This window comes from Globicephala melas, chromosome 6 (assembly GCF_963455315.2).
Source record: "Globicephala melas chromosome 6, mGloMel1.2, whole genome shotgun sequence".
Lineage (NCBI taxonomy): Eukaryota > Metazoa > Chordata > Mammalia > Artiodactyla > Delphinidae > Globicephala > Globicephala melas.
Genome location: NC_083319.1, coordinates 2,710,308 through 2,732,055, shown reverse-complemented (window position 1 = coordinate 2,732,055; position 21,748 = coordinate 2,710,308). Strand labels below are relative to the sequence as shown.

Sequence of the window (21,748 nt, the reverse complement as noted above, 5' to 3'; positions counted from 1 at the left end):
TGCTGCTGACCCAGCTCTTTCTGCCCCCCTGGCCGTGCTAAGCTCCCTTCTGGCACGGGGAGCATGGCGGGCACAGGCAGGTAGGGGTGCACGGGTTCACCTGCAGAACCCTGTGACCCCTGTTTTAGGGAGGAGGGGGAGAGGTCACCTGCCCTGGCGCTGCTGCCCTCAGAACTGCCCGCTTGGCTGTGCCCGGCCCGCCTCCTAGAAGCCTGGCCGTGGGCGGTGCATCCTGCCCCAGCCAAGGGTGGGGGTGGGATGGGGGCTGGCAGCGCCTCCAGGGGCGGGGCCAGCGGGGGTTGGGGGCGGGGTTGGCCCCGGGTTCCCGCCTGGCTGTTGCTGGGGAGGAAGGAGGTGACGGCACTGCTGCAGCCACTGGGCCCGGCACTGGCAGGCCACTCGGGGCCCAGGGGCAGTGGCCGGCCGGAGGTACAGCCCTCGGGAGGGCAGGGCCCAGGCCCTTCCCTGGGCTGGCGGGGTGGGGACAGGCCCAGAGCTGGCTGGGCACGACCATGGGACACTCTGGGGGAGGCCAGGGGGCCTGGGCACCCTCCCAGCCCTTGTTCTCCCGCTGAGGCCTGTGCCTGGACCTTCCCTCCCTCCCCCCACCCCCGGGCCCGTCATCCTACCGCCTGCGGGGAGGGCTTCTCTGGGCCACCCCGCTTAACAGCACGAGGCCAACCCGGTCTGTCTGACCCCGAACCCTGGCAATGAATGGTCAGGCTGCAGACTCGGGTGGGAGAGAGTTGGAGGGGGCAGAAGTGCAGATCAATGTGGAAGCAGCTGCCCTGGCGGGAGGGCACTGGGCTGCCCCTGCTGGGGCCGTGCCCCCCCTACCCCCAGCCTGGGTGGGAGAACGGGACTGGCCATGCACCGGGAAGGGGCACGTGGCAGCACGTGGCAGCCCCCGCGTTGGCACAGGGGGAGGGAAGAAGGAGTCTGGGTCAGAGGCCAGGAGGAGGGGGCGGGGCAGGGGGTGGGCAGATGCCTGGCCTTGGAAAGGCTTCCCGGGCACCCACGTGACGCTGAGTTTCTGACAGTAGGTCCTCACTGTTGGCGGCTCCTGGAGGGTTAAGGAACTCCAAGGAGGAAAGGTAAGTGCAGACACGAGCTGGGCTGCACCTCCCCGTGCCCAGGGCGCCTGAAGCAGGGCAGAGCTGACGGAGGGACTGGGGTGCCCGGCCCCAGCCTCCAACCCCCCACCCCGAAGCCCCTCAACTCACCCCTGCCTGCTCCCTCCTCTGCCCCTACCCCCTGGGGGGGGGTCTCTGTGGTGAGGGCAGGGCAGCCCTGACCAACCTGAGAGCCCGGGTGCCTGCGGGGGAGCGGAGGGGGTGCGGTGGGCAGTGCCCACCTGTGAGGGCGGGAAAGGGTGTGGCAGTGGGTCCCCCCCCCCCAGCCTCTCCTCCCCCAGACCAGGCCCCAAGATGTCTGCGGACTGGGAGTTCGGGAGGGGGCAGGACAGCCAGCAGGCTTGGCCACACGGCGGCCCTGTGACCTTGGTCACCTTGGCGGGCTTCCTTGGGCCTCAGTCTCCCCCCTCCGTGAAATGGGGACAACAGTCATCTTGACTTCCGAGCAGAGAGAACGCGGGTTCCCGGCTTGCCGTGTGACACATGCTTGGAAATGGAAGTGGTCTTAATTAACTGGCTAAGTGATACCAATCACGGCTATTAACGTAGGTGCGGGACCCACCTCAGTCCCTCGGCCACAGCCAAACCCCTCTTACTTTTCCTGCTGATCCCACGACTGGGCCCAGGAGCCTCTCTGAGGCGTCCTTTCCCCTGTGTTCCTCGCCTCCGGGGAGACACCTCTGCTGCATCCTGTCTCCTTAGAAGGTGGGGCCCCGTCACAGTTTTCTTCTTCGAATTATGAGGCTCTTCTGACCGGGGAGGGATGCAAGGTGAGCCCTGCAGGCTACTGGGAGGTCACCGAGGAGGAGGGAGGCTGGTTGCCCATCCTCCGAGTCCCTACCTGGATTCGAGATGGCCCGAGGGAGCCGGGGGCCTGGACGCCGCTGCGTTGCTCACCTTCTGCCTCGGGTCCCAAAGGGCTGTGGAGTCAACGTGGCAGAAATAACTTCTGTCTGGGGCTGAGACGGGAGTTGCCCCGGAGGGCGTGTTGGGTACAGGCTGGAGGGTTGGGTGTCCCTGCCCCAGGCTCTCCGCCACCCATCCTGTGGCCCTGCAGCCCTGCCCCGCCACGCACACTGCCCTCCTTCTGCCCCCACCGTGGTCTCCCCTGGGCCCAGCCAGAGCCTGTAGCGTACGAGGCCCTCAGTACACGTGGACAAATGGCACAGGTGCACACGTGACGTGGGTGGGTGGCAGGAGGACGGCCGGAGGGTGACAGCACAGGGGCCCTGGGGCTCGCTTGCACAGAGCCTCTGTGCCCCAGGCAGCCCCGATTCCCTCCCCAGCTCCCTGCGGTGCTCGAGCCGAGTCCCCATGGCCTTGCTGAGCCGAGCCCTGCGTGTGGCCGCCACCTGTCCTTGCCGGAGCCCTGCCCAGGGCCTGGGGCTGCGACTCCTGAGCAGCGGGGCCCGGCCCAGCCCTGAGAAGAGTGTGCCCTACCAGCAGACCCTGAAAGAGGCCCGGGACCCCCGGGCAGGCGCCCAGGGCCCAAGCCGGCCCCTGCCCAGCACAGCCAATGTGGTGGTCATCGGCGGGGGCAGCTTGGGCTGCCAGACCCTCTACCACCTGGCCAAGCTGGGCGTGAGCGGGGCGGTGCTACTGGAACGGGAGCGGCTGACCTCCGGGACCACCTGGCACACGGCGGGTAGGGGCCTGGGTGCACGTGGGGGCGGGAGGGACTGGATTCAGCCAGGGGCCAGCTCTGGGTTGGCAGCCGGAGGCCGGTTAGAGGCAGCTGAGCTGGAGGGGGAGGACATGGGGAAAAGACGTGGGGTCCTTCTGAGGTGAGCCTGCGTGCCCCCTGAGTCTCTGAAGAGCTGCGGAGGGGAGGAGGGAGCAGACACTGACTGGGGGATCCTGGAGGGCAGAGCAGAGACCAGAGCTGGGAGCCCAGGCAGCTGTGTATTCAAAAAGCAGAAGCCCCTTCCCTGGACGGAGCTACCCAGGGTGAGCGCCGTCCACGGGGTGCAGAGGATGGACGGGGAAGGGGCCATCGGGGATGTCCTCCGTGGGCACCATGGTTCTCAGCCAGCTAGCCAGTGGGCATACAGTAAAAGCACCTACTGTGCGCACGTCCCCAGGGCAGCCAACCTTTGCCTTAACCCTGCGTTGAGTTTGCCAGGCTCTGTGGGGAAAACACTCCCACTTTGGCCAATGTGAGCCTGATGTTGCTGGATGTGGAGCTGGGAAGAGGTTCAGGCATCACGTGTCTTGAGAGCTGACACAGCCGGCCCTGCACGCCACTGCCCCTGCCTATCCACCGTCCTGTCTCGGCTGGGCCCACACAGCCTCTCCCCCACTGCTACCTCTCCCCCGGCCCCCCCGCTCCCCAGACTCTGCTTGGAAGGGAGCAGCTTTGCTGGTGAAGGGGCTGCCTTTGGACCTCAGTCAGTCCTGGGTTGGGGTCCCGGCCCCATCATCACCCGTCCTGTGATCCTGGGCACAGAACCGTTTGGTGCTGCCTTAATTTCACTATAAAATAGTCACGCCTGCCTCCCAGGACCGCTCTGTCACCCAGTGATAGGCTCAGTACACAGGAGGTGCTCCATAAATGGCAGCCTTGGGTATCGTCACGCTCTGAGCTGCCCCAGGGCGACGTCCTGGAACTCAGCTTTGACCCCGTCACTTCCTGCTCATCAGCCGCTCGGGGCTCTCCATGGCCTGCAGAGACGCTCCCCGCCCACTGCCTGGTCTTCAGGAGCCCGGGCCTGCTGGGAGGAGCCGGGGTGCCGCACTGCAGTGCTGGGGCTGACGGCGCCCCGCCCCTCCCCCGTCAGGCCTGCTGTGGCAGCTGCGGCCTAGCGACGTGGAGGTGGAGCTTCTGGCCCACACGAGGCGCGTGGTGAGCCGCGACCTGGGGGAGGAGACGGGGCTGCACACGGGCTGGATCCAGAACGGGGGCCTGTTCATCGCGTCCAACCGGCAGCGTCTGGATGAGTACAAGAGGCTCATGTCGGTGGGTGCACCCCTGCCGGGGCGGGGACTCATGTCCTGGGTGCACTCCCGCCCGGGCGAGTGAGCGGCTCGTGTTGGTGTGTGCCCCCCTGCCGGTGGTGGGTGGGGCAGCGTAGCACAGGGAAGGAGCCCCGACAGATCTGGGTTCAAGCCCTGGTGCTGCCCTTGCTGGTCGGGCCACCTGGGCCAAGCGGCGTTGCCTCCGAGCCTCGGCATCCTCGCCTTTAAAATGGGACCGTTGCGTTGCGCAGCACCGTTTGCCGAGCCTCGAGGCAGGAGAGGCCCGATAACCGGGAGTCATCGGCATGCACGGTGCTCACAGGAGTCAGGATGCATGATGAGAGACTGCAGTCCCCAGGAGGAAGGACCACCCTTCTCCCGGCACCGCTGGCGGGGCTGAGGGAACGCCACTGTGGGCGAGACGGCAGAGAAAGCCTTCCGCTGTGGAAGGCCCTCTGCTGGGGTGGAGAGTTGATTCTTCACCCAGGGCAGCCAGGCCCGGACCCCAAATTCCAGGGCGTGGCTGAGACTGGCTCCTCCAGCAGCTCATTCCTTATTGAGCACCAACTGAAGAGCGGCTCAGGGCCCAGCGAGCAGAGAGGCCTGTGTGGGTAGCAGGGGTACATTGTCACAGGGATGCCGCGTGCCTCTGCCCAGGCGGAAGCAGCGGCACCTGGCTTCATTAGAACGGGCTGGGTCTCTGGGGTTAGGAGGTGGCCTCACTCTGCCTACTCCCCCCACCTCTCCCCCCCACCTCTCCCCCCCTCCCCCCCCCCCCGCCGCCTTGCTCACTCATCAGCTGCCATGGAGGCTCCAAAGGTGCACCAGGCAACCTTTCAGCTCAAGTGCTGAGCGAGGCCTCTGCAGCTTTTCATTCCCACTGCTCGGAGAGAGAAGCTGATTGGCTCAGCTCATCTCTAGTTGGGCGGAGCCTTTCCCGATGGATGGATGCCTGGGGGCATTTGATTGGCTGCCCTTGGGCCAATCAAATGAGCCGGGGGTGTGGTCTGTCACACAGTCCGGGGCCTGGGACAGAGGACTGCAGCGGTCTCTCGTCTGGGGAGCTGGTCTGACCGTCAAACCTGGTTGAAGCTCAAACTATCAGACCTACGGGGATTATTTTTATTTATGTTATACAGTAGATCCTTATGTGCCAGGGACTGGTCTAAGCTCTTTAAAGGTGTCAACCCCGTAAACCATTATCACCCCCATTCCCCCAGGTGACGTTAGCAACTTGCCCCACGTCACATGGCTCATGTTCGTCACATGGCTCATGTTCGAGCTGGATGGGGGAGGCGGGAGGGCCCCAGAGCCTGCTTCCGAGCGCTACCCGGGCTCCTTACTCTTCCTCGGAGCTGGCCCGAGGGACGGGGGCCGCTGGGGCACGGTGGCCGGCTAAGGGTTCCTGGGGGACACAGGGTCTGAACTGACCCTTGGAGGCCCAGATGGGGAGGAGAGTGGCCAAGGGGGTCTGCTCCCCGAGGGCTCAAGTACTTTCCTCTGGGTCCCCCAGTTGGGCAAGGCCTATGGCGTGGAGTCCCACGTGCTGAGCCCGGCAGAGACCAAGGCCCTGTATCCGCTGATGAATGTGGATGACCTCTACGGGACCCTGTACGTGCCTCATGACGGCACCATGGACCCCGCCGGCACCTGTACTGCCCTCACCAGGGCCGCCACTGCCCGCGGAGCACAGGTACAATGGCCTTCCGGCCCTGGGTCCCCTGCTCCCAGCCCACCCCTCCTGCCTAAGAACCCCAAGACCAGAAGGCAAGAGAACACGTGCCGTTCTCTCTGCTCCACATAGGACCTGAGCCTCTAATCCGATCCTGCAGAGGCCGGCCGCCCTCAGGTTTGTCCCCCAGGTCAGCTCTCCTCCCTTCCCCGAGGTCTGGCCCTGCTGGAAGAGTGAACCCGCCCCAAATCTCTTCTTGTAAATTTTATCTTCTTTTGTCTCGAATACACACATAGTTGTAGGAAAGATTAGAAAAGACAAATAAGCAAGACAGAAGAAATGAGGATCACCCAGAGGTAACCAATGTTGACATTGTAGTTTTACTGCAAGTACTTTTCTATGAAGATGTATATGTAAGTCAACTGGAAGCAAACTGCACTGTATGTGACCTTTTACCGCAAGCATCTGTCCGTCAAATGAGCCCTCCTTTTCTTTTCTTTTTCTCAAAAAAAGCCTCTGTCTGGGGGGACAAGTTCTCCAAGTCAAGGAACACGTGGAGTTAGTTTCCACCCTGTGGTCACCCCATTTCCCCAGTGGGGTCACATGAAGCCTGCCTGAGCAGAAGCAGGTGTCCCGGGTACCGCCTGGGCTGGAGGTAGGAGAGGGTAGGTGGTCAGTGCTCAGAGCGCCCACATGGCTTTGGAAGCAGCTCTTCTCGCTCTCAGGTCATCGAGAACTGCCCAGTGACCGGCATCAGTGTGCGGACGGATGATTTTGGGGTGCGGCGGGTCGAGGCTGTGGAGACAGAGCACGGCTCCATCCAGACACCCTGCGTGGTCAATTGTGCAGGTGGGAACACGTTTCTTCTGGGCTCCCAAGTGGCCACCCCGGCTGCTCCCTAAACCTGGCCTTACTTAGGGGTGGCGGCCCAGGCGTGACCTGGGGAGTCACTGCCATGGCAGACAGGCCTGCAGAGGCGCCCAGCTGGCTGGCCCCCACCAGGTGCCAGCAGAGCTCAACTGTCTGCTCTGCCTGCAGGAGTGTGGGCAGGCGCCGTGGGCCGGATGGCTGGCGTCAAGGTCCCGCTGGTAGCCATGCACCATGCCTACGTCGTCACCGAGCGCATTGAAGGGATCCAGGTGAGTAGACGGCCCCAGGCACCAAGTGGGTGGTGCACGGACCTGGCTGTGAAGCCCAACACTTGTAGGTTCCTTCATTGCCCTGAGCGTCAGTGGCCTCATCTGTGAAATGGGACTCCTCATGACTGGAGGTTTTGGGTGGCCTGAGAATGAAGTGAAGTAGCACAGGCATAACCCGAGGGTCCCGACCCCCTTTGCCTTGGGAGCAGGGCTTCTCATTGATGCCCAAGCCCATCCTGCATGGTGCGGCCAGTCTGGCTTTTGCCATGTTCTGGGCCCCAGGCGTTTCTGGGAACCTCTGAATGTTCGCATGCTCCCAAATGTGCCCTGGGTGCCAGTCTCAGAGGACATTGATCCCTGGCCCTCAGAACCTCCCAGGGAGCCCTGGAGACACCTCTGCCAGAGGAGGCGGTGGGGGAGAGGGGAGCTGTGCGCCCCCTGCCCTCTCTCCTCTCCTCCCTTTCTACCTCCCCTCTCCTCCCTTTCTATCTCCCCTCTCCTCCCTTTCTACCTCCCCTCTCCTCCCTTTCTATCTCCCCTCTCCTCCCTTTCTATCTCCCCTCTCCTCCCTTTCTACCTCCCCTCTCCTCCCTTTCTACCTCCCCTCTCCTCCCTTTCTACCTCCCCTCTCCTCCCCTTCTATCTCCTCTCCTCCCCTTCTATCTCCTCTCCTGTGCTGGTGGCAGGTGGCTTCCTGTCGCCTTGTCACTGACCACTCCTCTTTCCCTCCAGCCTCTTCCCCCTCCCTCCCTCCATCCATTATCCCTCCACTCATTTCCTTCCCTCTGTTCCTCTGGCCATCCCTGCATCCATTCATCCCTCCTCCGATCCCTCCCTCCCTCTAGCCCTTCATCCATCCATTGATTCATCTATTTATCCATCCATTCATCTGTCCGTCCTTTCTCTCATGTATCCATCCAGCCATCACCCCCTCTACCCATTCATCTCTCCCTCCACCCATTCCTCCATCATCCATCCGTTTATTAATCCATCTAACCTTCCCTCCCCACCCCTCTCTGCATCAAACATTCACTGGATAAGCTCTGTGCTCCAAGCCCTCATCTAGAAACTGGGACTATAACAGAGATAAGAACCTAGTTCTCGCCCAGGTGAGCTGGGGGAAGGGTACAAACAAGTAAAGGTATTATTTATTTTAAAACAGGCTGACAGGGGCTCCCAGGGGGCAAGCACAGGGGCTATAGGGACTCCCAGCCTATGGACCAGGGAGGTGCCCTGGCGGAGGCCATGTCTGAAGGGTCTTCTGAGGCATCTGAAGGGTGGCAGAGAAAGAACAAGGGGGAGAAGGGGAGGACGCAGAGCCTGGCGGCCGGGGCACTGCAGGCAGTTCAGGGAAGCGGGCCTGAGGGTGTGGGTGTGGGGAGAGCGTGAGAGACCAGACTGGCCTTGTTGAGGGTCAGGCTCCAGCAAAGAGGGGCCTGGGAGCCTCACCGCTGCCCTGGACAAGCCTGGCTTCCCTCTGGTCACCAGGCTGGCCGCTGGGTGGACCCAGTGGCGGAGGGTGAGGGAAGCTGCCGCGGGGCCGGGGTCTCCGCCGCTCTTGTCCCCCCACCCCCACACACACAAGGTTCCCCCGTTCGTGGAACAGTTTAATACAACCCAGCACACACACTCCTCCCCAGGGCTGCTGTGTGCCCTCTGGGTGGGGCTCTGGGGAAAGAGGCATCACTGCAGCTGTTGGTGCGAAGAGCCCCTGGCCCTGGTTCTGTGGGAAATACCCCCGCGGCCGCCAGGGGTCGCCCTCAGGCCGCAGTGGGCTCTCGGGGGCTGGGCTAAAGCTGGGGACAGGCTGGGGGCAGAGCAGGGCTGTGTCCTACAGAGCCCAGGACTGGGGCCTCAGTCTCTCCGTGTCCTGGTGCGCAGGATGCCCAGCTTTGAGGCGGCTTTCAGGGAGAAGCAGGGCCCACTCTGGGCCCAGGGACCCGCACCCTGAATTTTAAGGTCAGAGCCAGGCTGGGGTTATTCATGTAACTCACAAACACTGCCCTCACCCAGCAACCTGTGTGTCCTGGGAACCCCAGGCTGCGCTCCAGGAAAGGGCCACCAGCCCCAGAATCTATGAGACTTCTGTAGGAGAAAAGAGGAGATTTGGGGCTGGGGGCCAAGTTCCCCATGCTCCCCTCCACGTGGGGAGTCTGGGAGGCCAGCCTCTCCTGAGGCCATACCTGGGCAGCCTGAATCTGGGAGAAGGGCAGGCCTCTGACCCTGACCTCCCACGTGGTCTGATGCCATGGTGGGTCAGAAAACAAGCTCCTTTAGGCCACGGCAGCTCCTGCAGTCAGGGCTCTGCGGCTCATGCTGGGAGGCCCCTGACACTTGGGCCTGTCTTCCGCTGCTCGGGTCGCTCCCTGGGTTGACAGTCGTGCAGCAGGACACTAACTGCCCAGATCTGGGCCTCGTGGTGTTGGCCCCGGGCTGGCCAGTGAGGGCTCAGGGCTTTGCCACCTGGACCACATGCCCTTTATCTTTCTTCGTGGGTGGCCAGAGGGCTGTGCTGCCCTAGGGACCCCAGTTCTGAGAAGCCGTCCCCGTCCTGGGTCCTAGCCGAATGCTGCCCCCAGCTCCTCTGTGACCTTGTCCCTTTCCTCTCTGGGCCTGGCCTCTGCGTCTGTCAAACGTGGTGGCCCAGATGCTCCCTCATGATCTGGCATCCCCGCTATCCTCGACCCACTTTTTCAGAAACTGCTCTGTTGGGGCACAGAGCAATGGGAGAGGGCCCGTGCTCAGGCTCTGCATCCCAACTCCCCCATTACCCAGCCAGGTGAGTCAAGGTGCCACCTGAGCCTCAGTTTCCTTCTCTGCCAAATGGGTAAAAATGGTAGCTACCTCTTAGGGCGGTGCTGAGGGAGGAACCAAGTGATGGGCTGAAGGGCTGAGCGCAGTGCCTGATAGCAGGGGCTCGTTAGGTGAGGGCCACGGTGACCGACCGTGACTAAGGGCATGGGATGGCCCAGCCAGCTGGTGCTTCAGAGGAAGAGAGCAGGGAAGGCTGGCGCCATCGGGCGGGCTTCCTGGAGGAAGCAGCTGACAAGATTTGGATGGAGATGGGGCCGGGAGAAGCAGATGGAAGGAACGGGCTGAGATTAGGAGGCAGAGACACCAGTGGAATTGGTGTTACACCTATAGGGTGGGCTTCCGGAGGGAGGAAGCAGTGAGGGTACCCTGTGGATGCCTTGGGGCTGAGCTGAGCCTGTGCTGGCCACTCTGGGGCAGCTGGGGCCTTGCAAGGCAGGGAGATGGGGACCCTGATCCTGCTGGACGAAAGCCAGGGGCTTCCCTGGCCAGCAGGTGTCCCCGCTCTCCTGCTCTATGGAGCTCTGGCATTCTGTTGGTTTTGTTTTTAGAGTGGTAGTGACAGCAGAGGTAACCTCTCACTATTATTATTCCTGAAGTGCTCAGTTACTGAGAGCTTCCCGGGGGCCTTCTTGCAATCAGTGCAGACATGCTTAGTCCAGCTCTGCAGGGGAGCCAGGCCACTAGGAGACTGGAGGAGCAGGGAGGGGCATCTGCCAGGTTATCCCTTTTGGTCTCTGTGTGTCCTCGAAGGTAGGGCGGAGGGGTCACATCAGATGTGTCCACCTCCAGGGCAGGGGCACCGGAGAGCAGGGTTGAGAGGAAGCAGTTCCCCCAGTGCTGAGGACCCCTGTGGGGGTGGGCCTTTTCCCACTCTGCTCACTTTCTAAAATGCTTTGGTTTTGTTTATCCATTCATTTATTGGTTAAATCAGTAGTATTTGCAGTATAATGACAATGAGAACATTGTTAACTCCTGAGCAAATAGTGTCCAACTTTTCGTGTTTCCTGGAGTTATTAATAGTTTTTTTTTTGGTTGTTCAGTTTCCTATGTAGCTGTGACTAATTCTTTATTCCTATCTATCTATCCATCTGTCTATCTGTCTGTCATCTATCATCTATCTATCTGTCTATCTCTATCAATCAATCAATCTATCTAACTCTATCATCTATCTATCTCTGTCATCTATCTCTATCATCTATCATCTATCTATCTCTATCATGTATCTATCTATCTATCATCTCTCTATCTATCTGTCTGTCTGTCTATCTATCTGTCTGTCTATCTACCTATCTGTCTGTCTGTCTGTCTATCTATCTATCTGTTTGTCTATCTATCTATCTGTCTGTCTGTCTATCTGTCTGCCTGTCTGTCTGTCTGTCTATCTATCTGTCTGTCTATCTGTCTGTCTATCTATCTATTTATCTGTCTGTCTATCTGTCTGTCTGTCTATCTGTCTATCTGTCTGCCTGTCTATCTGTCTATCTAACATTATCTTAGTCCTTAAAACCCCACACACATTATCAGCCCCCATTTCCCACCCCCACCCTCAGCTTAGACAGTCACTAATCTAATTTCTGTCTCTGGATTTTCCTGGTTTGGACTTTGAATGAAATGGAATCATACCATTTGTGGCCTCTGTGTCTGGCTTCTTTCACTCTGCATGACACTGTCAAGGTTCATCCATGTGGTACATGTAGCAGAATTTCATTCCTTTTTATGGCTGAATAATATACTCTTGTAAGCCACAGTTTATTGATCCATTCGTCTGTTGATGGACATGTGGGTTGTTTTCGCTTTTTGGCTATTGTGAATAATGCTGCTATGAACATTCATGTACAAGTTTTTGTGTGGACGTGTGTTTTCCTTTCTCTTGGGTGGAAGTGGAATTGCTGAGTCATAGAGTAACTCTATGTTGAACTTTCTGAGGAACCGTCAGCCTGTTTTCCAAGGAAGCTGCACTGCTTTACATTCTCATCAGCAGTGTGTGAAGGTTCTGACTTCTCCACATTCTCAGCAATATTTCTTATTGTCTATCTTTTTGATTCTAGCCATCGTAGTGGGTGTGAAGTGGTATCTTGTGGCTCGAGTTGCATTTCCCTAATGAGTGATGACGTTGAGTGTCTTTTCATGTGCCTGTTGGCCATACGTATATCTTCTTTGGGGAAACCTCTGTTCAGATACTTTGCTCATTTTTAATTGGATTGTCGTTCTATTGAACTATAAGAGTTCATGTATTCTGGATACAAGTCCCTTATCAGGCATATGATTTGCAAACATTTTCTCCCATTCTGTGGGTTGTCTTTTCACCCTCTTGTTGGTATTGTTGGCAGCACAAAAGTTCTTAATTTTGATGAAGTAATTTCAACCTATGTAATTTTTTCTTTTGTCCCTTGTGCTTGTGGTATCATATTTAAGAAGGCATTTCCTAAACCAGGCCACAGAGGTTTATTCCCGTATTTTCTTCTAAGAATTTTATAGTCTTAGCTCTTATAATTAGGTCTCCAACACATTTGGAGTTAAATTTTGTGTGTGGCGTGAGGAAGGGGTCCAACTTCGTGCTCTTGCAGGAGGCGATTCAGGTGTTCCAGCGCCATTTGCTGAAGAGTATCCTTTTCCCCATTGAATTGCCTTGGCATCCTTGTGGAAAATCAATTGACCATAAGTGTGAGGGTTTATTTCTGGACTCTCAGTTCTATTCCGTTGATCTATACATGTCTATCCTTATGTTTGGACCACTCTGTCTTGATTATATTAACCTTGTAGTAAGTTTTGAACTCAGAAGTGTAAGTCTTCCGTGTTTGTTCTTCTCTTAAGATTGCTTTGAATACTCTGGGTCCCTTGCACTTCCATATGAATTTTAGGGTCAGCTTGTCAACTCCTGCCAAGAAGCCAGCTGAGATTTTGGTGGGAGCTGTGTTGAATCTGTAGATCAGTTTGGGGGGTACTGTCCTCTTAGCAATAGTAAGTCTTCATTTTGTAAACCTGAGAGGTCTTTCCATTATTTACATCTTCTTTAATTTCTTTCAAAGGCATCTTCTAGTTTTTAGAGTACAAGTTTCGTACCTCTTTTGTTAAACTTATTTGTAAGCATTTTATTATTTTTGATATCGTAAATTGAATTATTTTCCTAATTTCATTTTTGATTGTTCACTGCTGGTATATAGAAATACAGTGGCTTTTTGTTGTATATTGACCTTGTATCCTGCAACCTTGTTGAACTATTTTATAAGTTATAATCGTTTTTAGTGGGGTCGTTAGGATTTTCTCTACGTAAGATCATGTCATCTGCACCTAGAGATAGTTTTACTTTTTTTCCCTCTGGTTGCCTTTAATTAGTCTTTCTTGCCTGATTCCTGCCCTGGCCAGGACCTCCTGTACAATGTTGAATGGCAGTGGCGACAGTGGACCTCCTTCTCTTGGCCTGGTCTTAGAGGAAAGACTGCAAATAAGTAGGCATTTGCTGTGGGTGTTTCTCAGATATTCTTTATCAGGAAGTTCCCTTCTATTCCTAGACATTGGGTGTTTTTATCATGAAAGTGTTTTATCTGTCAAATGCTTTTTTTGCATCTATTGAAATAATTAGTGGATTTTGTCCTTTATTGATAATGGTATATTACACAGATTTTCAGAAGTTAAACCAACCTTGCATTCCCGGGATAAATCCCATTTGGTCATGGTATGTAATCCTTTTTCTATGTTGCTGGATTCAGTTTCCTAGTATTTTGTCAAGGATATTTGCATCTGTATTCATAACTGTCACAATTTTCCCCCAAACATCTCAACAGATCTGTCAAACACCTATCAGTAATATTTTCGGGTTTTTTCTTTCTTTTTTTTTTTTTTTTTTGCGGTATGCGGGCCTGTCACTGTTGTGGCCTCTCCCGTTGCGGAGCACAGGCTCTGGACGCGCAGGCTCAGCGGCCATGACTCACGGGCCTAGCCGCTCCGCGGCATGTGGGATCTTCCCGGACCGGGGCACGAACCCGCCTCCCCTGCATCGGCAGGCGGACTCTCAACCACCGTGCCACCAGGGACGCCCATATCAGTAATATTTTCTGCATACTCATACATGGCAGAGAAATCCCATAAAGTCTGTAAGTCCCATTCCCCTCCCCTGAAGGACTCCTCCCGCTGCCTTCTTATCTTCTCCATCAGCCTCTGACCGGCTGTTACCCTGGGACCTTCCTCACCCATCTTCTGTTTGGATCTGCTGCTCTCCGGATCCATGGCATATGGTCTCTGGCCACTTACTGAGAAGGGTACCTGGAAAATAAACGTTTTTGTGTCCGTGAATGTCTGAAGAAAATCTTTATTCTTTCTTACAGTCGGTTGACGAATTGACTGGGTCGAGAATTCTGTATTTAAAATCGTCTTTCAGAATTTTGAGGACTTTGTTCCAGGTCTTCAGCCTCCAGGAATGCTGTTTCTTTGTTTAGGACCCACCTGTTCGCCGGATGTTCCATCCTGATGTGGCCTTGGTGCAGGCCTGGTCCAATCACAGGGCTTGGTGGGCACTTGTGGGCCCTTCAATACTGAGATTCACGATTTTCAGTCAGAGAAATCATCTTGGATTTTTGCTTTGACTTTCCTTCTACTCCATTTTCTCTGTTTTCTCTTCCTGGAACCCCTGTAAGGTGGACATTGGACCTTCAGGATTGAATTTCTAATTTTCTTATTTTTTTCCCTTTCCTGATTTCCATGCCTTAATCTGTTTTAGCCTAATATCTGGAAGATGTCCTTGGCCTTATCCAGTCCTTCTGTCGAATGCCCTTCTCTTTGGTGAGGGACCTCCATGTCAGCGTCTGGAGTCTTCCCCAAACCACTCAGTGTCTCCACAGAAGACTCTCCAGTCTGTTGTCGAGGGGGGATGGCAGCCGGCTTCTCACCTCCCCGGAGCCTGGAGCCCCTGGGGACCCATTTCTCCAGAGACAGACCTCAGGGCCCCTGCAGGGTAGGGCCAGGCCCTGGGCTGCACGCAGTGGGGATGGAAGGGATCTGGGTCCAATTGCTTTGAAGAGACCCTAGTCCAACTTCCTGTTCACGTCCACGCACATACTCTCTCTCACACTCACACACACATGCACACTCACACACATGCGTGCACGCACACGTACACACTCGGCCCACCGCCCCCTGCAGAGGGACCTGGGGTTGCCCTAGGCTCGGCCTTTGCAGATTGGAGGGGACTGGACAGAGGCTGGCAAGCTGTCTCCCCTCTCCCAGCCCTGAGCTAAGGCGCCGGCCCTCCCCCATCCACTCTGCACCTCCGGTGTTGGCTGAGATCCCCCGTCTGCTGTGTTCCGTGGGTTACCCTTTTCTCTTCCCTCCCTCCGCCCTTCCATCTTTGCTGCTATCTTATGGGGTTTCAGTGGGGTGGTTTGTCCACTGTGTGACGCAGAGGCCCCAGGTCCACCCTGTCCTCAGGGTCCTACAACGAGGAGGTGGCACCGTGGGCCCAGCTTGGGTCTGTGACCCTGACCCCGAGGCCTCTGTGCTCCACCTTGCAGAACATGCCCAACGTCCGCGACCACGACGCCTCCATCTACCTCCGCCTCCAAGGGGACGCCTTGTCCGTGGGCGGCTACGAGACCAACCCCATCTTCTGGGAGGAGGTGAGACACCAGGGCTCGAGGGAGGGGTTGGGGCTGCATCTCAGCGTGGAGGAGCCTTCTTCCGGAGACTGTCCCCCCGGAGCTCCCCCGACCCTGGGGGCTTACCTGAGGAGTGGCAGGTCCCCCATCCCACAAGGTCAAGGTCAAACCCATTTTTTCCAACCCCTGAAGAACCTGGCACACAGGCAGATCCAGACTCGGGGCAGGTGGAGGGCTTGCCTCAAAACATCAATCATCAGAGGCTGCAAAGTGTGAAATAATGACTTTAGAAGATTATGAAAGCATTGAAGCCCTCTGTCCATCAACAAACAATCCCATGCCCTCCCCCACCCCCCGTGGTTGCGGCTGTATCTCCCTCCAGCCTGGGCTGCTCTGCCGGCAGCTCCTGGGGTTCATGCAGGGCCAGCGGCCCCCTCAGCACCCCCCAGCCCCCTCAAGCATGTACGGACCACCCCAGCTCCCGTACTCATGCATTTAGTCTACAAATTGAACAACAAAATGAGTCCTTTCAGCCAGATACTGTTTAACTTTGGGGAGAAAGAGGGAGACCAAAATACGAGTCCCTGTCCCCAGAGGCCTCTATTCTGGTGGGGAGACACACAGTAAGTAAGCAAAGAAGTAATGCGATTTGGGATGGTGGTCTGTGCCCCGAGTGAAGCTAGCAGGTTGAGGATGAGCCTAGCGAGACTGGCGTGGAAGGATGTCCTTCGGACGGTGGCCGGGCAGGGCTCCCTGAGGAGCTGACGTCAGCAGAGAGCCCTGCAGACAGAAGGCGGGGGAGGAGCTGCCCCAGGTGGAGGTGAAGGCCCTGAGGTCAGATCAGGCTTGCTTTTCCCGAAGACCCGAAGGAAGGTCAGCGTGGCTGTGGGTTGGTGGCAGACGTGGGCAGGGTCCGCTCACGTAGGGCCGATCTGACTTAGGTGAATGGGGTGAAGGAGAGCGGGAGGCAGGGAGACCGGGCAGAGCAGGCGGGCCTGGGGCGGGGCGGGAAGGGGGCGCAGACGGGCCGCTGAGGGGTTGGGGGAGGGGAGACACACTGCGGGACCAGCCCAGCGCTGTCACCACCTAATGGAGGGGCTGGCCAGGCCCTGCCTGGCTCTCACTCCCGTGGGGCGCTGTCACAGGGCAGTTCCCTGCCCGCCTCCCCAGGTGTCGGACAAGTTTGCCTTTGGCCTCTTCGACCTGGACTGGGATGTGTTCACCCAGCACATTGAAGGTGCCGTCAACCGGGTCCCCGTGCTGGAGAAAACGGGGATTAAGTCCACAGTCTGCGGCCCAGGTGAGTGGGGGGCCTGGAGCCGGCGGGGGGGCTGCCCCCTGAGGCTGGCCTGCGCCGGGCGCGCGCCGGCCGTCCCTCCGTCCTGGGCCTCGGGTGCCGCGCTCGCTCTTCTCTGCAGGCAAAGGACGTGAGCTCGGTGAGGGCAGAAGTCCGCCCACGGGCACGCGGCCAGGCTTCCTCCCGTCCACGCCCGCGTGAGTCCCTCCTGAGGTCCCGCCGGGCTCAATCCCTGCTTGACTTTTCCCTGGAACTTGGTGTTTTCATCCGTAAGGTGGGATGAGCGCCCTCCCAGCGCCTGGTGAGGCTGAGCATGGAGAGCAGGGCCAAGCTCCTCCCTGATGCCGTCCTCACAGGCCTGCAGACCCCCATTCCAGGTCAGCCTCGCCCCCTTTGCCCTCTGCCCTCGGCAGGCAGGCCAGCAGGGCCACACGCCCACACAGCATGGAAAGGCCCAAGCCGGTGCCTCCCCTCTGGCCCCCGGGAAAGCTGAGCTGCAGGAAGCTGGAGGGAAAGGGGGAGAACAGAGTGGCTCAGCTTCCAGTGCCCGCCTTGGGTATGCACGGTGCAGCCCCTGACCCTGCCCGGCTGGTCGGTGCCCACGGGGATCGAACACCAGGGGGGGTGGACTCGGACCCCCAGCACTGACACGTTTGGCCAAGGCCACTAGTTTATTGTTTAGGGCCTTCCGGCCAGGCTAGACTCTGGACATTCAAACTGATGTGACTTGTCCCAGCACGGGTCACTCACAGCTCAGCACGGAGAGATGACCGCTCGACGACGGAGCCTGAGAGAGGGCAATCCTGGGGTTGCCCAGGGAGCTCAGGGACCCCAGGGTGGGGGAGGCCCAGGCACGCTGAGCGTCTCAAAGGCTGTGTGCAGATGGAGAAGGTTCTAGAATAAGATTCAAGCCCGGGACAACGTCAGCGGGGACGTGGTGTGGGGGAGCTCACACAGCATCCGCCCAGCTCCTTCTGACGGCTGAGCGCCTGCCTCGTGCCCGGGCACGTGGGGAGCGCAGCGGGGGAGCCTGTGTGGGAGGCTGGGCAGAGCTCCCGAAGCTGGAACCCAAGGCGGGTGGGCTCGGGACAGGGGGGCAGCACGTTCCCGTGTGACGGCACTGGGGTGCAGGGGTGAGGCTGCTGGCCTGGGGTCCTGGCAGACAGTGGCCTCTGGGCGTAGAGGGGCCCAAGCTGGCCCTGGGGCCCAGACGTTTCAGCTGCGGGGCTGAGGGCAGGAGGTACAGGGGTGGTGGGAGCAGGGTGGGCCACCCAGAGGGTGCCGTGGGGGGCTGCGGGGCCAGGGTTCCGGGCGGGCGAGACACGCCACCCCAGGCTGGTTCCAGCAGAAACACGTGGGCATACCCCCTCCTTCCTGCACGGATGGGATCGCTTTAATCCTCAAGAAAGGCAAGAAACGGGTAGGATGTGCCTACTTAGGGGTGGAGAGAGGTTCCGAAAGGTACAGTTGCCCAAAGAGGAAACTTTGTGTCTGAGGCGCTGAGTTCCTTGAGCCTCGGTGTCCGCATCTGTGAAATGGGTGACAGGCGGAGTGAGGCGAGGAAGCCACACGTTAGGTTGCAGGGCAAGGCCCAGGCCGGCCGTCAAAGCCTTTCCTACAGGCCGAGCAGGGCGTGAGGGGCAGGCCAGGCCCAGGGAGGGGAGGGGTCCCGACACCAGCCTGCGGACTGACGGGGAGTCCAGGCTTCCTGGTTCCGGCACACACGGTGTCTGCACAGCCGCCAGCCCCGACTGCTTTAATCTGTTCAGCTCATGAAAGAGCCTTTGGTGAGAGGACAGCTTTCTGGGGAGAGGCAGCTGGGGTCCCCCGGCCAGCCCCAGGGTCTTGGGGCACAGGGTGCGGTGTGAGAGCCGAGGGCTCACTGGCCCGGCAGCTTCCCGGGGCTGCGTGGGGCTGGCAGTGAGAAACCCAGGCCCAAAGCAATCCCAGGGGCACGGGAGCATTCTCGCTTTAATTGGACTGGGGGTCATGGCCCCCAGGAAGCCCTACGGGGGAGAGATGCATGTGGAGTCTGGTTTCCCAGCTGCGAGGGAGGTTCCGTGGGGACATCAGCACTTCTCACCAGGGAGGACAGGCCGGTCAACGACCCTCGGCCTCCGGAGCAGAACAGGGAAGTCCCAGGCCCCCTTGACTTCGGGGAAGCTGGGGGCGGGGAGACCTCTCGTTCCAAGGTCGGGAGGTCAGAGCCAAGGTGGGGGCCCCTGTCCCATGCATCCTGCATCCTCTCGAGTCATTTGTTAAACATCCAGGCGACCTTGACCCCCAAACTTCCCTCCTGCTGGCTTTCTGTAAGGCTGCTCAGAACGTTTGGAAACATTTACAACACTCCCGAAGTGCTCACCGGGTCATCCCCGAACATAACTGCATCCTCCCATCACTGTCGCGGGAGCCGCCCCCTGCACCCCGCCCCCCGCCCCCCGCTTGCCCCCCCCCGCCCCCCACCCCGTCCCCAGCTTGCCCCTTGCAGCCCGGCCTCCGCACAGTCCCCAGAGAGGCCCCTGACGCTTCCTCACAGGGCTGTCGCCCCTCCTGACGCCTCCCCCGGAGGCTCACCAGTGTCACCGTGGCCTCCAGGGACTCACCCTAGGCCCCGCCCTCCTCTCCGCCCCGCTTCTTCCACCCTCCCTGTGGCTGTCTGGGAGGCTCCCCAGCTTCCCAGGGCTGGTGGCCTCCTTCAGCTCAGACGCTGAAGATCGGAGACCGGGGTCGCCGGTCACCAGCAGGGAGAAAGACAGCGCTTGTGACCAGTGCACACGGCGGCTGAGGGCCCGGCTGGGAGCCGGGCAGCCCTGACCGGCGGCCCCAGCTCCTTGCTGTGCAGCGTCCTCCTCTGTGACCCGGGGTTATGATGGCGCCAGGGGGCGGTTAGGAGCAGCCAGCCCTCTGGGCACTCCAGGCCCAGAGTCCCCCTGTGTTTTCTCCCCAGGCATTCCCTGTTCCCCTTATTTACCCATTTACTCTCTGTCCCTCTCACTCTCCGGTCGGCTCCCCGAGGGGTGGGGCTTGTCTTGTTCGGAGCCACCTCCCGTGGCTGAGTTCTGGGCACAAACAGGTGGGCTGCAAATATTTGCAGACCGACTAACTCACAGCCCCGTGAAGTAAATACCCTGATCCGGATTTTACAGATGAGGAAATCAAGGCGGCTCTGAGCCAAGGTCACACGCTGGGAAGGGGTAAAGCAGGGTTTGAACCCAGGACTGTGGCTGCAAAGTCCAGCTCTTCATCATTATGCCCTCCAATCCTGGCCTCTGCTCTCGGCACGCTGGCAGCAGACAGAAGCGAGAGACTTGGTCTCCTCTCCCAAAGAACTTACGATCCTTCATTCACTCAGTGAACATTTATCAAGCACCTACTGTTTGCTGGGCCCTGTGCTAGGCCTCGAGACACCGCACACAGTGAGCAAAGCCCAGCCCCTGCCCTCAAGGTACTCGTGGTCCAGTGGGCAAGAGTGCCCTGCAGTGACACAGCAGGAAGATGGTACAGTGACCGGGAGCCCCGTGCAGTGATGGGGGCTCAGGGAGCGGCCCCTCACCAGCAGGAGAATGGTGATAGTCATGAGACACACCAGGACCCCCCCAAGGCAGAACCCAGTTCAGGTCGTAAATGCTGAGGAACTCAGGGGAATGTGGCAGGAGCAATCACGGAGGCTTCCTGGAGGAAGCAGCGTTGAGCTGGGTCTTGAGGATAGGGAGGGTCTGGATGAAGGAGGCACCTACACACCCCCACCTCAATTACTGCCCTCTTGGGAGACACCACCCAGGAGCATGTGGCCGGGAGGGAGCTTCAGGCCTACCCCTCCCTTTCAGAGTCATTCACACCGGACCACAAGCCCCTGATGGGGGAGGCACCCGAGCTCCGTGGGTTCTTCCTGGGCTGCGGCTTCAACAGTGCAGGTAAGCGTGGGCAGCAGTGCGTCCCCGACTCCCTGGCATCCCTGCAAGTGAAGACAGCCAACTGGGCCTCTCCTTCAGTTCTCAGAGCCCCACCCCCCACCCCGGGTTGGGGTGCTGGGCCTGGCAGCACTGCAGCCCTGACAGGGGTGGAGATGGGACAAGCCTGCCGGGAGGGGGTGAGGTCCCGTTAGGAGGTGTGTGGCACCCCAGGTGTGAGATCCAGGGCTTAGGGGCTGATGCTGCCATAGAGGTGGGAGGGGCACGGAACTGAGGTGCAGGGCCCTGGGGGTGGATCGCAGACCTGCGGCTCTGCTCCTGCCAGGAATGATGCTGGGAGGTGGCTGTGGGCAGGAGCTGGCCCACTGGATCATCCACGGGCGCCCGGAGAAGGACATGCACAGCTACGACATCAGGCAAGGGCCCGCTGGGACCCGCGGGCAGGAGGCGGCTGCCCTAGGATGGGGTGGGGTGGGGTGGGGTAAATATCCAGGGCTATTTAGAAAGGAGCCTTCCCTGAAATCCAGAGGGCTTCTTGGAAGAGGTGGCAGTAAGGGAAGAAAGGGAAGAAGCCTGCCAGCGGGGGCGGTGCTGCAGGGTGCCTGGGTTTGGCAGATCCACGGCCCTCTACAGTTTCCAGGACCTCTTGTCCCAGTGTCCTGCCTGACCCGCCTGACAGCTCTGGGCTCAGCAGTGGGATCTTATCATCCCACTTTGCAGATCGGGAGACTGAGGCCCGGGGAGCAGGAGGGACTGCACAGGCTGCCCAGGAAATGGGGCTGAATTGGTGGTCCTTGTTAGGACATGTGCAGGTCTGGGAGACAGGCAGCCCTGAGCGCCATGTCAGCTGCATCCATCCGTCACTCACAGGGTGTCTGGAATCAGTCAGACCCTGTGCCGAGCACTTTCCTCTCTGTAACCTGGGGTGTGATGTATACGCTGTAAACGTCGCCGGCAGCAGTGAGCGTGTTTGTGTAGGTAAAACGCTCGGCATCAGGTCTGCACACGGAAACACTAAACAAAGCTGAGCTGAGCCCAGGGGGCACTGATATCAGAGTTGGGAGGCGTCCCACTGACCTCTATGAGTCGGGACAGGGATGCGGGTGCCCCCAGGCAGGGTCCGGAGGGTGGCAATCGGTGGGGCTGGGGTCTGGCCCCCAGGTGGCAGTTCTGTGCCCCGAGCCCTGCAGGTGGCAGTCGAGGCAGCGGCTTCGAGGGGCCTCTGTGGGTGTTCGG

The 21,748-nt window shown here is 59.0% G+C and overlaps 1 protein-coding gene across 3 annotated transcripts in view; it reads left to right on the top strand.

The window, feature by feature from the left end:
* Nucleotides 1–346: 346 nt before the first annotated feature.
* SARDH (sarcosine dehydrogenase) overlaps nucleotides 347–21,748 on the top strand; it is a 63,796-nt gene continuing 42,394 nt past the window's right edge. The window contains exons 1-11 of one of the 3 annotated variants that reach the window (XM_060300211.1): nucleotides 347–429; nucleotides 1,044–1,094; nucleotides 2,420–2,778; nucleotides 3,911–4,089; nucleotides 5,602–5,781; nucleotides 6,486–6,609; nucleotides 6,799–6,899; nucleotides 15,221–15,325; nucleotides 16,475–16,604; nucleotides 20,429–20,515; nucleotides 20,838–20,928. In XM_060300211.1, coding sequence (XP_060156194.1) covers nucleotides 2,448–2,778; nucleotides 3,911–4,089; nucleotides 5,602–5,781; nucleotides 6,486–6,609; nucleotides 6,799–6,899; nucleotides 15,221–15,325; nucleotides 16,475–16,604; nucleotides 20,429–20,515; nucleotides 20,838–20,928 — 1,328 coding nt within the window. In that variant the 5' untranslated portion in view covers nucleotides 347–429; nucleotides 1,044–1,094; nucleotides 2,420–2,447. Of the gene's footprint in view, nucleotides 430–482; nucleotides 686–1,043; nucleotides 1,095–1,961; nucleotides 2,779–3,910; nucleotides 4,090–5,601; nucleotides 5,782–6,485; nucleotides 6,610–6,798; nucleotides 6,900–15,220; nucleotides 15,326–16,474; nucleotides 16,605–20,428; nucleotides 20,516–20,837; nucleotides 20,929–21,748 lie in introns of those variants that run through there. The other 2 variants (XM_060300212.1, XM_030838373.2) reach the window with 2 other exon arrangements.